Source organism: Prionailurus viverrinus, chromosome E2 (genome assembly GCF_022837055.1).
Source record: "Prionailurus viverrinus isolate Anna chromosome E2, UM_Priviv_1.0, whole genome shotgun sequence".
Lineage (NCBI taxonomy): Eukaryota > Metazoa > Chordata > Mammalia > Carnivora > Felidae > Prionailurus > Prionailurus viverrinus.
Genome location: NC_062575.1, coordinates 53,550,326 through 53,565,985, shown reverse-complemented (window position 1 = coordinate 53,565,985; position 15,660 = coordinate 53,550,326). Strand labels below are relative to the sequence as shown.

The 15,660-nt window shown below is 51.8% G+C and overlaps 1 protein-coding gene across 1 annotated transcript in view; it reads right to left on the bottom strand.

Moving 5' to 3' along the window:
* The window catches only part of GRIN2D (glutamate ionotropic receptor NMDA type subunit 2D), a 37,129-nt gene that overhangs the window by 3,010 nt on the left and 18,459 nt on the right, over positions 1-15,660 (bottom strand). The window contains exons 10-11 of the mRNA XM_047837137.1: positions 15,315-15,475; positions 30-217 (exon numbers count right to left, since the gene is read on the bottom strand). Of these exons, the coding sequence (XP_047693093.1) occupies positions 30-217; positions 15,315-15,475 (349 nt within the window). The remainder of the gene's footprint in view (positions 1-29; positions 218-15,314; positions 15,476-15,660) is intronic.

The window sequence follows — 15,660 nt, the reverse complement described above, 5'->3', positions numbered from 1 at the left end:
CCCGGAGGCATCCCTGTGCGCAGCCGCACCGTCCCCCAGGAACTGCAACAGAGCCAGGTCGATCGGACGCTTCCAGCGGGAGCCCTTGTGCAGGGCGATGCCGTAGCCCGTCGTGGCAAAGACCTTGCCCGAGCCGATGGTGACCAGCTTGCAGCCTTCATCCTTGCGGGCCATGTAGTTGAGCACCGCCGCATCATAGATGAAGGCGTCCAGCTTCCTGGGGAGGGGGTGGGCAGGGGGCATGAAAGGCAGGGTCAGTCCCACCCAGATGCTCTCACGGCCCTCCCGGAACCCCCTCTCACCCCTAATAGCCTCCAACTGCCCCACATCCTGACTGGTGGTGAACTCCAGAGCAAGCCACCACACCTCTCGGTGCCTCCGTTTGGAGCTGCAAAGTGGGGACAACATCAATACCTCCCTTCCACGGTTGCCGCAAAGGTAAGTTGATGGCTTGGTGCAAAGAAAGTGCTGGAGAACGTTATGTTCAGCCTTCACCGCAGCCCTCCAGAGAAGGTTCTGGATACTCCTCCATTCTACAGAGGGCTGAGGCTCAGACAGGGGACTCCTGCAAATCATAATAACGCTAACGATCGCTTGTATCGTGCCGGGCGCCGGGCCATCGGCGGTAATAACACGTTCAAGGCTCTCAGCGCTCCTGCGAGGTGGAAACTTATCTCCATTACTCAGATGGGAACCGCAGGCCCAGACGCGCACCTTACTTACTCGGCGTGCCTCCTCCCGCTAGGCCCCCAGTTTCTAAACCTTGAGACGAAGACAAGCAGGGAGAGAGAATATCCCCCTCACGGATGAATACACGATGGCGCATGTGCCCCGCGTCCCCTCCTTCGCAACTGCCGCCCTCCGCGTACTTCTGTGATTATCCGATGAACCCCAGCCTCTCCTCGGAGACTGCGAGCCCCAGCTGGGACACATTCCAAGCTGTGACTCAGCACAGTTCCCGGCACACCCACAGGGGCTGTAAATATTTGTGGATCGCATGGATGAGTGGATAAAGAAGTCCACGCTGTGTCACTATTGGATGAAACAAGATTCAGGCCTATGATCTGACATCAAGATGCCCAGGGCATATCCGTGAAGAAGAAAAGAAAAAAAAGAGTCGTAGAGGCCCATATCGAGCATAACTCCATGTTAATTTTTTAAAATTTATTTTAGACAGAAAGAGTGCACGCCGGGGAGAGGGCCAGAGGGAGAGAGAGAATCGTAAGCAGGCTCTGTGCTCTGCGCCGAGCTGGACTCGGGGCTCGATCCCACGGCCCTGGGATCATGACCTGAACTGAAATCAAGAGCCTTGACGCTCAGCGGACTGAGCCACCCGGGTGCCCTTCCATATTGACTTATTATTTAAAATAAATGTTTGAAATGTTGATTTATTTTGAGAGAGCGAGCGAGCGAGCGAGCGAGCGTGGGAGGAGCAGAGAGAAAGGGAAAGCGAGAATCCCAAGCAGGCTCCGCGCTGTCAGCACGGAGCCCGTCGCGGGCCCGGACCCCTGAAACACAAGATCATGACCTGAACCGAAACCAAGAGTCTGATGCTTAAGCAACCGAGTCAAATCTCCGGTAAAGCCCTCTCTACATCCTCACACATGAGCACATCAATGCCTTGTGTACCTGCCTCTGTACGTGCAGAGAAATGAAAGAAAAGGGCAGAATTAGTCCGCAGACCCCAAGTGGAGAGACGGGCAGCAGATCCCCTCCCGCCCCCCCGAACAGATTCCAGCCAAAGCAAACACTTGGGGGAGGGGGGAGGCAAAGAATTTGAAGCTCTGGAGACGAGCAGAAATCTGGGGGAGGGCAGTCAAGATCCCACGATTGGAAAATGGGGTTTTATATGGATTCTAACGGGCAGGGAGATCCCAGCTGACATCTGGAAACTTTATATTTATATATATATGTTGTGATATATATATATCACAACTGCCTTGTAGGCAAACTGTAATTTCCCTGTAGGTTTCTCTTTGTTTAGGAAAATGCCCTTGGGGGCAAAAGGTGAATCGCCTCCCTGTCTAAGTAGAAAGAACTGTAGGTTTCCAGAGTCAGGCTGAAGAGGGGGGATGGAGGGAGGGGCTTGAGGACTAGGGTAAAATGTAAGGAAGGTCTCCAGGGGTCCTTGCGGGGAGGAAGGGGGAGGTGGGGGAGGAGGTGGGGAGAGACCTGGGGGGCATTGTGGACAGAGTCAAAAACCAAGGCTTCCAATGGCAGGGAGGTGTGAGAGGCTTTCAGGAAGAGAGGATCTAAGAGCCTTCACTTTTAATCCTTTGCTTGTCTTTTTAAGTTTATTTATTTATTGAGAGAGAGAGAGAGAGAGAGAGAGAGAGAGAGAGAGCAGGGGAGGGGCAGAGAGAGAGAGAGAGAGAGAGAGAAAGAGAGAAAGAATCCCAAGCAGTCTCCACACATCAATGCGGAGCCCCACTTGGGTCTTGAACTCACAAAACGCAAGATCATGACCTGAGCTGAAGTCAGCCACTTAACTGACTGAGCCACCCAGGGGCCCCCTTGGCTCGGTCGTTTAAAAAAAATAAAGTTTCTTTTTAAATGCTTATTTATTTTGAGAGACAGAGCACAAGTGGGGGGGAGGAGCAGAAAGAGAGGGAGACACAGAATCCACAGCAGGCTCTAGGCTCTGAGCCATCAGCACAGACCCCGACGCAGGGCTCTTAACTCATGAGCCGCGAGATCATGACCTGAGCTGAAGTCGGACGCGCAACCAACTGAGCCACCCAGGTGCCCCGCTCAGTCTTTTTTAAATTTTATTTTAATGTGTATTCATTTTTGAGAGAGGGCATTGGGGACCCCTGCATCTCTTTGCTTTCCTGTTTATTCCTGCCCCCCATCGCCAGAGGGATCTTGACATTTGAGTCACAGCTTCCGTGCCTTCTCAGCTCACTAGCCTCCGCTGTCTCCTCACTTCATTCAGTAACCGGGGGTCTCCTCGCATTACAAGAACCTATGGCAGCCAACAGGAAGTTCCTGGACCACTCCAGCACACTCCTGCCTCAGGATCTTTGCACTGGCTGTTCCCTCTGCTGGAACAGTCTTCTCCCAGATAGCCGCCTGGCTCCACCCCCTCACTTCCTTCAAGTGTTGGCTCAAAAGACACCTGTCTGAGCACCTTCTTAAATACTGCAACCCGTAGCCTCCTCCCTAGGTCTCCGAAATTCACGCCCCCGGCAGTATTTTTGTCCGTAGCACGCATCCCCTTGTAACTATAATATGTTCTTGGTTATTACGTTTATGGTTCGCCCTCTTCCCACTGGGCTTGAAATTCCGTGAAGGAACAGATGTTGTCCGTCTGGTTCACCGCTGTAGCCACGGGGTCTGGAACAGCACCCGGCATACAACAGGTGCTTAACAGAGTGGCTGAATGAATGAATTCGGGCTGGTAGTTAATAATGTATATGTGTGCATAGACACATAGTTTAATTGATAGGAAGGGAATGAAAAGTAATGCTTACCGTAGGGAAAGAGGACATGAGGTTTCCTTTTTTTTGCCCCCCCCCCCCAAAGCAGGTGAGGAATTGAACATCCTTCACAGAATGGGCTTCCAGAACTGGCTTCGAGGAGAAGCTGTGTTTCTTGTTTTCTTTATTTTTTTAAGTTTATTTATTTATTTAGAGGGGGGAGGGGCAGAGAGAGGGAGAGAGAGAATCCCAAGCAGGCTCTGTGCCAGGTGGGGCTCGAACCCATGAACCCTGAGATCATGACCTGAGCCAAGATCAAGAGTCGGACGCCCAAATGACCGAGCCACCCCGGTGCCCCTTTTATATTTCTTTTTAAGGGGTGCATTTCCTTTCTCTTCTTGTGAGCCCCTGTGCCCTCTGTGGTAGGGTGGGCCCACATTTGTGAGCCAGCCAAAACCATGTGAGGCCGCCAATTCCCTTGTACCTCTCTGTAGGGATGGAATTTTCTAGTGCTGTCCATGGTGGTAGCTGCTAGCCAGGTAGGGCTATTTGAATTTAAATTGGAATTAAAGTTTAAAAATTTGTTTCCGGGGCACCCGGTAGCTTAGTTGGTTGAGCGTCCGACTTCGGCTCAGGTCAGGATCTCACGGTCTGTGGGTTCGAACCCCGCGTCGGATTCTGTGCTGACAGCTCAGAGCCTGGAGCCCGTTTCAGATTCTGTGTCTCCCTCTCTCTCTGCCCCTCCCCCACTCAAGCTCTGTCTCTCTCTCTCTCTCTCAAAAATAAATAAACGTTAAAATAAAGAAAGAAAGAAAGAAAGAAAGAAAGAAAGAAAGAAAGAAAGAAAGAAAAAGAAAAAGAAAAATTCAGTTCCTTAGTTATACCAACCACATTTCAAACGATCGCAAATTGGTGGCTACCACACTGGACTGCAAAAGTCGAGAACATTTCCCTCTCTCTCTTTTATTTATTTAAATTTTTTTTCATATTTATTTATTTTTGAGAGAGAGAGACACAGAACCCAACACGGGGCCCGAACCCATGAACCTCGAGATCATGACCTGAGCGGAAGTCCGATGCGCAACTGACCGAGCCACCCAGGCGCCCTTATTTATTTATTTATTTATTTATTTATTTATTTATTTATGTGGGGGGAGGGGCGGAGACAGAGGGAGAGAGAATCCCAAGCAGGCCCCTTGCTGTCAGTGAAGAGCCCCACACAGGGCTCGCTCTCACGAACTGTGAGATCACGACCTCAGCCAAAGTCAAGAGTTGGATGCTCAACTGCTGAGCCCCCCAGGCGCCCCGTAGAACATGTCTGCTGTCGCAGAGAGGGCTATTGGAGACCGATAGTATCTTATAGATACTTATTGGAGGGGCACCTGGGTGGCTCCATCGGTGAGGCATCTGACTTTGATTTTTAGCTCAGGTCATGGTCTCAGGGTTCACGAGATCGAGCCCCATGTCCTGACAGCGTGGAGCCTGCTTGGGATTCTCTCTCTGCCCCTCCCCTGCTGTCTCCCTCTCTCAAAATAAAAGTAAATAAACTTAAATAAATAAATAAATAAATAAATAAATAAATAAATAAATAAATAAAATCCTTACTGGATGAATGGATGAATGTCTTTTAACTTTCATATCATTAGGGGTTATTTTGTAAGGGAGATCATAATTCAGTATTTGTTTTCCTTGTTTCTCTCCATGTATATGATACATATACACGTGCATACATACATACGACCACTCTAAGAAAAAAAAAATACTGACATTAGGAATTCCCCAACAAAAATGGTCCAGGCAGATCACCTACAGTGATGTTCATAGCCAAAAACCCCACTCGTGTAATCACAAGCCCTCTGCTTCCAGAGTTTTGGACTTCCCTCCAAAATATGAACAGACAAAAACAAAACAAAACAAAAACACACGTATGACCAGACTTCTAGGGATTACTAGATATCAGTAAAGCCTCAGGAAGAAAGATAGAAAGGAACCCAACAAATGGGAAGGGGCGGCGAGGGGGAGACTTGGAGGAAACAGATTATGCATAGAGGAGAAAATGTGAAAAAGACAAGATACTGTAACTTCGAACCATGCGTATTATAAAATAGGACACTATAAATAATACTATGAAATTTAGAAAATAGTATAAAAATTCAGGGATAAAAAAAAATGTCAACACACTGAGAAGAAAAACAGGTGACACACAGGCTTACGGATCAGAATGATTTTGGATTTTTTACCAGTAACGCTGGTAATTAGCAGACAACAGAGCGACGCCTTCAAAATTCTAGAGGAAGGGCGCCTGGGTGGCTCAGCCGGCTAAGTGTCTGACTTCGGCTCGGGTCATGATCTCGAGGTTTGTGAGTTCGAGCCCTGCGTTGGGCTGTCTGCTGTCCGTGCAGAGCCTGCTTTGGATATTCTCTCCCTCTTGCTTTCTCCCCCTGCCTCGTTAGCTCGCTCACTCTCTCTTCCTCAAAAATAAATATTAAAAAAAAATTAGAGAGAAAATGACCTCCAGCCCAGAATTTTATACCCAGCCAGAAGGCCTACCAAGACTAAAGATGTTTTCGGCATGCAGTGTCTCTAAAATTTTACACACACACGCACGCACGCGTGTGCGCCATGTGCCTTTTGTCAGGAAGCTCTAAAGAACAAGGGAGAAAAATCCAGGAAGAGTGAGGTTTAGGATGTGACCAGGGGACCGGTGAAAGGATGGGGATAGTAGCTATGCAGCATGCCGGAGCAGGTCAGAGGCCACGAGGGAAGCTTCGTCAGTATGGTGAAATTAACGGAGTACCTGATGCAAATGAGCAAGTGAAGAAGAGATTCACATAGTTAAGAGCATTTTGAATTAACAAAGAAAACTCAGCCACTAAGCAAGTGGGGGAAAAAAAAAAAGAAAGACAATGATTAACTCCAGGAAAAACAAAGAATTGTGTAGGAGAGGAAAGTAATCATGGTTTACTACTTCTGGCAGCTGTGCGAGCATTTACACAGTCATAACATATAAACACTGCATTTTCATCTAGCCAGAATCACAGTGTGGGAGGCTGGAGTAATTTGAATAAGAGCATGAGTATGTGTCTCCCATGGTAAGAAGTGAATGGAAAATACCCGAAATTGAAAAATCAAGAGGTAGCCACACAAACACGGTATTTCGAGACAGGGACACAAACAGCAAAATGATACAATAAATGAGGTAAACGCAGATTGCTCTGGGGCGGGCGAGACGGGAAGGGTAGGCAGATGGGACACTGTTGGCTTTCGCTAAAAAACCAGAGATCTTGTATTTGACTCTGCAAACTATGTGGATGTCTAACTCCGATAAAAATAGAACTAAGGGGGGAAAAGAGTAGAAAGGAATACTGGGGAGAAAAAGAATTCTGCCGAAGCAGGAAGTCAGAGCGAGAGGTGACAGTGAGAAACGCAAGATGTTCTTTGTGAGTCCAAGAGGCTTCTGGGGAGGGGCACAAAGAGGGTGATTCTGGGATTTTTGCTGCCCACCCGAGGCAAGGTAGCGTAGTGGTGGAGGGGCGGGGCTCAGAATCCAATGGCCAGGGTTCAAATCCGAACGCTGCCACCAGCAGCTGTGGGACCTTGCTACGCCTCAGTTTCCTCATCTATAAAATGGGAATGATAATCTTCACCTCTAAAATATCATGGATTGAGGGGCGTCTGAGTGGGTCAATCGGTTGAGCGTCCATCTTTGGTTCGGGTCATGAGCTCATGGTTCATGAGTTCGAGTCCTGCATCGGGCTCGCGGCTGTCAGCGCAAGCCCGCTTTGGACCCTTTGTCCCTCTCTCTCTCTCTGCCCCTCCCTCTCTCTCTCTCTTAAAAAAAAAAACACAAATAAATAAATAAATAGGGGCGCCCAGGTGGTTCAGTCAGTTAAGCTTCTGGCCCTTGATTTCAGCTCTGGTCATGATCTCACGGTTCATGAGTTGGAGCCCCACATTGGGCTCCGCTCCGACAGTATGGAGCCGGCTTGAGAGTCTCTCTCCCTGTCTCTCTGCCCCGCTTATGCTCTCTCTCTCTCTCTCTCTCTCTCTCTCTCTCTCAAAATAAATAAACTTGAAAATAAATAAATAGTAAACATTAAAAAAAAAATGAAGTCTTCTGCGTTGAGTCACCTCTCCCAACAGTTGTACATGGAAGTCCTGCCTTAGTTGGAGGTCGGGTCTTTACAGAGGTGATCAAGATAAAATAAGGCGGGCCCTGATCCAACAAGACGGGTGTCCCCACAAAAAGGGGGGAATTTGGACACTGAGACGCGGAAATGGAAGACGATGTGAAGACACGGCGGGAAGATGCCCAGCGACGAGCCATGGGGAGTTCCTTCCCTGGCCCTGAGAAGGAACCCGGAGCACCGGGAGCCTCCAGAACTGTGAGGCCACAGACTTAACGGGAGCCCCAGAAAGCTGAGAATGACCTAATTACATGAGTTAGAGCAGAACTTGATGTAGAACAAACACTAGAGTAAATGAAAACGAGATGCGAAGGATCCAGGCCTTGGCAAGGATACGGGACCAGAGGAATGCGCTGGCGGTGTGGAAGTTGACCCAACCACTTTGGCAGATGTCTAGAAGCATCCATCCTTCCTTCCTTCCTTCATTTATAAAGTTTATTCATTTATTATTTCTGAGAGAGAGAGAGAGAGAGAGAGAGAGTGCACAAGCAGGGGAGGGGCAGAAAGAGAGAGAGAGAGAAGCCAAAGCAGGCTCCGAGCTATCAGCACAGAGCCCGACACAGGGTTCGAACTCACGAACCGTGAGACCGTGACCTGAGCCGAAGCCGGACGCTCCACTGGCTGAGCCACCCCGGCGCCCCAGGGAAGTATCTTTTAAAAGCTAAGCATACACCTCCCTATTACCCTGTCGTTTGCGCCCATGCGTGTTGACCCAAGAAAAATGCATGTGTACATCCCCCCAAAGACTTCCACAGGGATGTTCCCAGTAGAGGGGGTGCCTGGGGGGGGGGGGGGCGGTGAGTTAAGTGGTTTCAGAGCAGGTCATGACCTCACAGTTTCTGAGTTAGAGCCTCGCCTGGGGCTCTGCGCTGACAGTGTGGAGCCTGCTTGGGATTCTCTCCCCCCTCTCTCTCTCTCTCTGCCCCTCCCGTGCATACACACACACACACACACACACACACACACACACACACACTCTCTCTCTCTCTCTCTCTCTCTCTCTCTAAGTAAATAAATAAACTTAAGAAAGAAAAAAAAAAAAGAATGTTCATAGAACCTTCCTAATGGCCGAATACTGGAAATAATGCAAACGTTCCCCAGCAGAACAGAGCTCGGGCGAAACAGGCCAGACACAAAAGCTACCACATACGCCCCGTGCGCTTCTGCTTACGGGATATCCCAAACCAGGCAATGCTAATTTACAGTGACAATCTAGGGTGACCAGAGAGGGACTGGAAATTTGCCATACCCTAATCTGGGTGTGGTCGCCCGCCCGTCCGCATTTGCATGTGGGACACAGACAAATCCTTGAGCTTCACGCTTAGCTTGTGCATGTTACAGCTCAACAACAACAGCCCCGACAACACAGAGATGAATTATAAAGACACAGGTTGGAGCCTCAAGCAATGGAGGGGGTTGTTGGGGGGCGGGGGTTGTGGCTGACATTTGGGTGAACAAAACAAAACAAAACAAAACAGGTGTCTATCCTGGTCCGAAGTCAGGGGTGGGATAGATTTGGGGTCCTTTTTTTGAGATGGGGCTGCTCTCCAAAACTCAGGAACCGAGTGGATTCTCTGGACACGGGGTCCCCGAGTCACTGCATTCTTGCTCCCCGAGGAAACAGACCGACAACAAGAGGCATACCTGGGTAAGTCCAAGAGGAAGGCAATGCCTCTGATTCCCAAGGAATGGGGCCTCCAGCCCCCCGGAAGTAGGGGTGGGTGGGCAGAGCCCAGGAGACCGCCCCGCGGTGCAGAACAGAGGGAGAGGATCTCGAATCCCCAGGGGGCTCCCTAGAGGGAGGGGCTGAGGACGAATGGTTAGGAGAGGGGAGAGGGCGTGATGAGTCAGCTGGCTGGCTGGGTCGGATACCCTGGGGGTGAGTAAGGAAGGGAGAAAGTCCCAGGGGGCTCGGGGTGGGGCCCAGGGCTGGCTCCTCAGGTTCACTAGGAAAATCTGCATTTACGTGATGTAGGCCCGGCGGCCCAATACGGTAGCTACGCGCCGCGTGGCTATTCTGGGCCCTTCAACGCGGCGCGTCTGATCTGAGATGCGCTGAGTGGGAAACGCACCCCGGCTTCTTGCGGGGGTGCGGGGCGGGGGGATTATGTAAAAGGTCCCAACCATTTCCGTACTGATCGCACGTTGCAATATTTTGACTATACCTGGTTAAGTAAGACGCACTGTTAAAATTAATTTCACCCGTTTCTTTTTAAGTCTTTTAGCGCGGCCAGGAAACACTTCCTGGCAGCGGGCGGCAGCGCGCCTCGAATTCCGGAGGAGAGCGGGGTCCCAGCCCTAGACATTCGGATCTGAGAGGCCAGCGCGGGGGGGGGGGGGGGCGGGGGCAGGGGGAGCTTTTCTGGGGACTCGGGGGAGGCGTGGGTTCCGATTTGGGTCGATAGGTTGTGGAGCTGGGAAGATACGCTCGGGCCGGCGAGATGTTCCAGAAAGCGAATTAGATCCGGCGAAGAGGAGCTGGAAGCCAGAGTGACCCTGAGAAGCACCGGAATTTGCAGGATTCTTGGGAAGGGAGTTTGGAGCCAACGTTCCAGCGATCCTAAGGGGCGGGGAGACCCTGTATGACCTCCGGGGGTGGAGCGAGCAAAGGAGAGGAGGAAGCGGGAACAAGTTCCAGAGAAGGAGGAGCAAGAGGGCGGCAAAGGAGGGGCCCCCCTGAGGGGCTCCGTTGGCTCAGGTCACGATCTCACGGTTCGTGAGTTCGAGCCCCCTGCTCTAGGGGGGAAAAAAAAAGGCAGGAAGAAACTCCTGGAATCATAAACAAAGGTTAAGGAGGGGTGGGGGAGAGCGCTTCTCTATCCACCTTGTTATTATTTTTTTAATATTTATTTGAGAGAGAGAGAGAGAGAGAGAGAGAGAGAGAGAGCGAGCAGGTGCACACAAGTGGGAGAGGGGCAGGGAGAGAGGGAGACAGAGGATCCGAAGCCAGGTCCAGGCTGACAGCAGAGAGCCTTTAGTGGGGCTGGAACTCACAAACCATGGGATTGTGACCTGAACTGACTGAGCCACCTAGGTACCCCTTTACCTTAGTTTTAACAACAAGCAAGTGTCAGGCAAAGAATACCGTTAAGGAGAGGTTAAAAGACAGTTGGGGGGAAGGGAAATGTTGTTCAAGAAGCTGGGGAATGTGGAGGCGACAGGCGGTCGTGCTGCGCACAGAGACAGGGGCTCTCCTCCAGATGGGGGAGCCCTGGGAAGGGTGCTGAGGGGTCCACCAGGAACCCCCCTGGAAAAGCAGGAGGCCGGTGTTCTGGAAATGAGCACCAGATTTTGTTTGCCAGCAGGTTCCCAGAGGTTTATCTTTGAGAACCTGTGCGGCGCAGGGGCGTGGCGGCCCAGGAACCACGTGACCACGCCCCACCCTGGCCGCTGCTGGTTGGCCCCGGCCAAGGGCACCCGACTCCTCCCTGGACCGGCGGGATTCTCACTAGCCGAGCTGTGAAATTGAACCGAGGCCGCGCCAGGGCTCCCGCCGGACCCTGGAGCTGAACACCTGCAGGGAAACTGGGGGCCATACAGCGTCCGTGGGCACAGCCGAAGCCAAGATCTGTGCAGAGAGCTTGAGATGAGAGCCAGTGGCCCCTGAAAGGACAAAACCGAGAAGGCGGACAGGAATCTTGGTTCCTGGCGTCTCCATTTCCCAGAGCCACTTTGTGACCCCGGGGGGATTGTTGACTCCATATTAGGAAGGCAAAAATTAGGGCTCAGAAGCTGAATTGACTGGCCCAGGGCCCACGGCAAGTAAGGGGTAGCTCGCATTCCAAGCCAGGGCCGTCTGATTGTACGAGATCGGGGCTGTTGAACACCCCTGGGGGCGCCTGGGTGGCTCAGTTGGTTAAGCGCCCGACTTGGGCTCAGGCCATGATGTCACCGTTTGTGAGTTCGAGGCCCACATGGGACTCCGTGCTGACACCGCAGAACCTAGAGCCCGCTTCAGATTCTGGCTCCCTCTCTCTCTGCCCCTCCCCTTCTCACACCCTCTCTCTCTCGAAAATAAACGTTTAAAAAAATAATAAAGGGACGCCTGGGTGGCTGAGTCAGTTGAGCCTCCGACTTCGGCCCAGGTCATGATCTCACGGTCTGTGAATTCGAGCCCCGCGTGGGGCTCTGTGCTGACAGCTCAGAGCCTGGAGCCTGTTTCAGATTCTGTGTCTCCCTCTCTATCCCCCTCCCCTATGCATCCTCTGTTTCTGTCTCAAAAATAAATAAACATTAAAAAAAAAATTAAAAAACTTTTCTTTTTTTTTTTCCTGTGCTATTCTGTGTCCCAACACCTCCTCCCATGATTCTCCAAACTCAACACACCCCTCAGACCTCAGGCAAGGGAGTGCTGTTCTGGGCCCCCTGCTTTTGAGGACTCTCCCCGCCCCACCCACTATTGCCAGAGGGGTCCCTGGGGCCAAGGAGTTGTGCCCACGCATAATCCACACCTCCGGTTGGAGAGAGATTATGCTCTGAGAACTGGGGGTAGAAAGAATAATGCCCCCCAAGATACCCACACCCTAATATTTGGAACCCACGAATATGGCAGATGTGATTAAATGAAGCATCTCGGGATGGGGAGATTATTCTGGATTATCTGGGCGGACCTACTGTAATCGCCAGGACCTTTCAAGAGGGAGGGAGGAGGGTCCGTCAGAGAAGAGATGACAACGTGAGCAGTTTCAGGGACAAAGGGCCAGGAGCCAAGGGATGCGGGAGGGATGGAGGTGATGTCGAAGGCAAGGAAACAGATTCATGGGGGGGGGACAAGGAGTCAGGTTCTCTCCAGGGCGGAATTCTGACCTTGAACTTGTTTAGCCTCTCTGTACTTTTTTTTAAGTTTACTTATTTATTTTGAGAGAGATAAAGTGCGAGTGGAGGAGGGGCAGAGAGAGAGAGACAGAGAGAGAGAGAGAGATTGAGAGAGAATCCCAAGCAGGCTCCATGCTGCCAACACAGAACCCGACATGGGGCTCGAACCCACGAACCGGGAGATTATGACCTGAGCAGAAACCTACAGGCGGACGCTTAACCGACGGAGCCACCCAGGCGCCCCCAAAGTCTCGGCTTAAAAAGAAAAGCCTGTTACCCAACACACCTCGAGTTCGTGGTGCTTCAAGGGGGAGGGTGAAGGAGAAGGGGGGGCAGATCTCTGCAGGGGTGGGGCGTGGGGCAGAGAGAACAGCAGTGAAGAGACAGGAGAGGAAAGAAAGAAGAGGTGACTCATGAGAAGGTGCTCCCGTTCTTGGTATCAGAAGTGAGAGGTCTGCAGGGGAAGGAAGCCCCGAGGGGACACAGGCAGAGGTGGAGACAAGAGACCATGTGACCTCCTACCCCCCAAGGGCTCAAGACATAGGGCAGAAGGAGAGCCCCTGAGAAGGAAAAGATACACGGGAGAAGCTTCTCGGTGGCAAAACACAAACTGCACACGGGCAGGACTCCGGCGGACGGCTTGGCTGGCACAGTCTCCCTTTGCGACCTCTCCCTCTGCCATCGTCTACAACGGCGGCCCTAAGGCTAACGCACTCAGTTTCCCAGCCTCCTCTGCAGCTGGGAGTGACCATCTGGCACACGCCCGCGAAACAGCCAGAAGTTCCCCCAGAAAGGCATACTCTCCCCCCACTAAAAAGGCAAGTCCTTGCCGGGAGGAAGTCCTCCACAATTTCGCGCTTCCTCCGCCTTCTTGCCTGGAACCAAGGCTGCAGCGCGGCAGCAGCCATCTTGTGACCATGAGGGAATCACAGTGAGCAAGAAGGTCTAGGCTGGAAGGATGGCGGAACGAATACGTGGAAAGGGCTGGGATCGTTGATGGTATCTTTGAGCTGTCATGCCCGCCTTGGACTTCTTACTGAGAGAGAAAAAGACACCTCTGTCTGTTTACTCCTAACGATCCATGCAACTTACCTCTTGTGTTGTCTATTGTTATCCAGTGCAGGAACTGTGCCTGGCACAGAGGTGGTGCTCCTTAAAACATTTCAAAAGGAACGAATGACTTGCACGTTCTCACAAAGCCTCGGTTTCCTGTCTGCAACTGGTTCTGAGAGTCCCATCCCCCACCCCGCCGCTTTGCGATGCGTACCCAACATTTTCCTTCAACCAGATCGGTTAGCTTTCTTTTCAAAAATTTCAATCGAGACAGAGCGGTAAAAAACGATTCAGTTAGGAGTGGCTACTTGAGGGGTGAGCAGAGGGTGGGCCTTGGGGACGGTGACCCAGAGGACGCGATAGCTTCCACCCTGGTCCCGCTGATGCCCGACCATCCATTGGCCACAGGGCAGCCAGAAGGGGCATTTGCAAACAGAAATCAGATCACACCCTTCCCCTGCCTAAATTCCCCCCTCTTCATGGCTTCTCACTGCCCTTCGAAGAAAACCCAGCCCCGACCTCAGCCTCAGGTCCCACACCTGCGTCTCACTCTCATCTTCCCCTCGGTCAGCTCTCTGCCCTACAGCCACAAGACCACTCCTGTCTCAGGCCCTTTGCACAACCTGCTTTCTGTTTCCTCTGCCTGCAAGGCTCTGCCTCCGTAAGTCCACCTGGCTAACCCTCACGTCCTCTGGGGCTCTGCTCCAGTCACCTCCTCGGAGAGGCCCGCCCTGAACACCTTGGTGAATGTGTCCCAATTCAGACGCGCCCTAACTCACCCGCACTTTCTGGAGCAATCATACTGATTTCTCCATTTGTGTGTTTCTGGTTCATTTCCCATCTCTGGACTCTAAGCTCCCCCAAAGCCTGGATTATGGTCTGTTTCTTCACTAGCCTGGCATAGACTAGGGGCTAAGGAAATATATGCACTTTGAATAGTGCAATCGAGGAGGAACAGGGAGGACAGTTACTGTGCCCAGCTTTGTTATAACCTTGGTCTGTACTTTGGAGCCTGAACTTAACTTTATCCCTGTGATTTGGGAGGCTGAAGTTAAAAAATATATATATTAAAAAAAGAAAAGAGAGGCGCCTGGGTGGCGCAGTCGGTTAAGCGTCCGACTTCAGCCAGGTCACGATCTCGTGGTCCGTGAGTTCGAGCCCCGCGTCGGGCTCTGGGCTGATGGCTCAGAGCCTGGAGCCTGTTTCCGATTCTGTGTCTCCCTCTCTCTCTGCCCCTCCCCCGTTCATGCTCTGTCTCTCTCTGTCCCCAAAATAAATAAACGTTGAAAAAAAAAATTTAAAAAAAAAGAAAAGAAAAGAAACACTAATCCAAGTACGGATTCCGGCGAGTTCGGGTCTAATGATCATACTGAAAATAATAATAATAATAACAGCAAACACCCACAGTGTGCCCAGCAGTACTACTAAATAATATATTATAGTAACCGATAATGAGAACCGTAATCATTCTTATAACAACTTGATGGGCGCGTTCTCCTGTTATCCTTATTTTACAGAGGAGGAAACCGAGGCTCAGAGAGGTCGAGTAACTTGCCCGAGGTCACACAGCCGGGAAGAGCCAGAGCCAGGATTTCAACCCTGGCAGTCTGGCCCCAGAATCTGTAGCTACTAGATCTCTGAAAACACCACAAGGACGCTACTTCTGGAAGGGGGAGCTCGCGCCCGCCGTCCACGACCTCTGCCCTCCAAGCTGGCCCACCCCTGGCTGACCTCTGAGGCTGATGAACGACACCCCCCCCCCCCCCCGGCCCCTCGCTATCTCGGAGCATCCTCAGGGCCCCCGGCGGCCCCCCGCCCCCCAGCCCGAGTCTGCGCTGACCCTGCCTTGAGCTGAGTGAGCGCTTCCTCTACGCGGGGCTGGTTGTAGCGCACCATGTAGCTATGCATGTCCGGGTAGTTGCTGCGAATGTTCTTCTCCGTGGACCCGTTGGGCACCGTCCCAAACTTCAGGGGCGGGTACTGCTCCTGGGGCCGCTGGAACTGGGGCAGAATGGGAAGTTATTAGGGCGCCCCCCTGGGGCCATCTGGGTCAAGGACATCCTTGACCCAGATGCTCTGTTCTGGGGGACGCCGGCCATCTGGCAGGCGCCCCGGTCCAGAAGCGTTTCTCAAGCGCGCTCACCACGACCCTTTTCGACTCCAACCCAGCAGATACATCCGCAGCT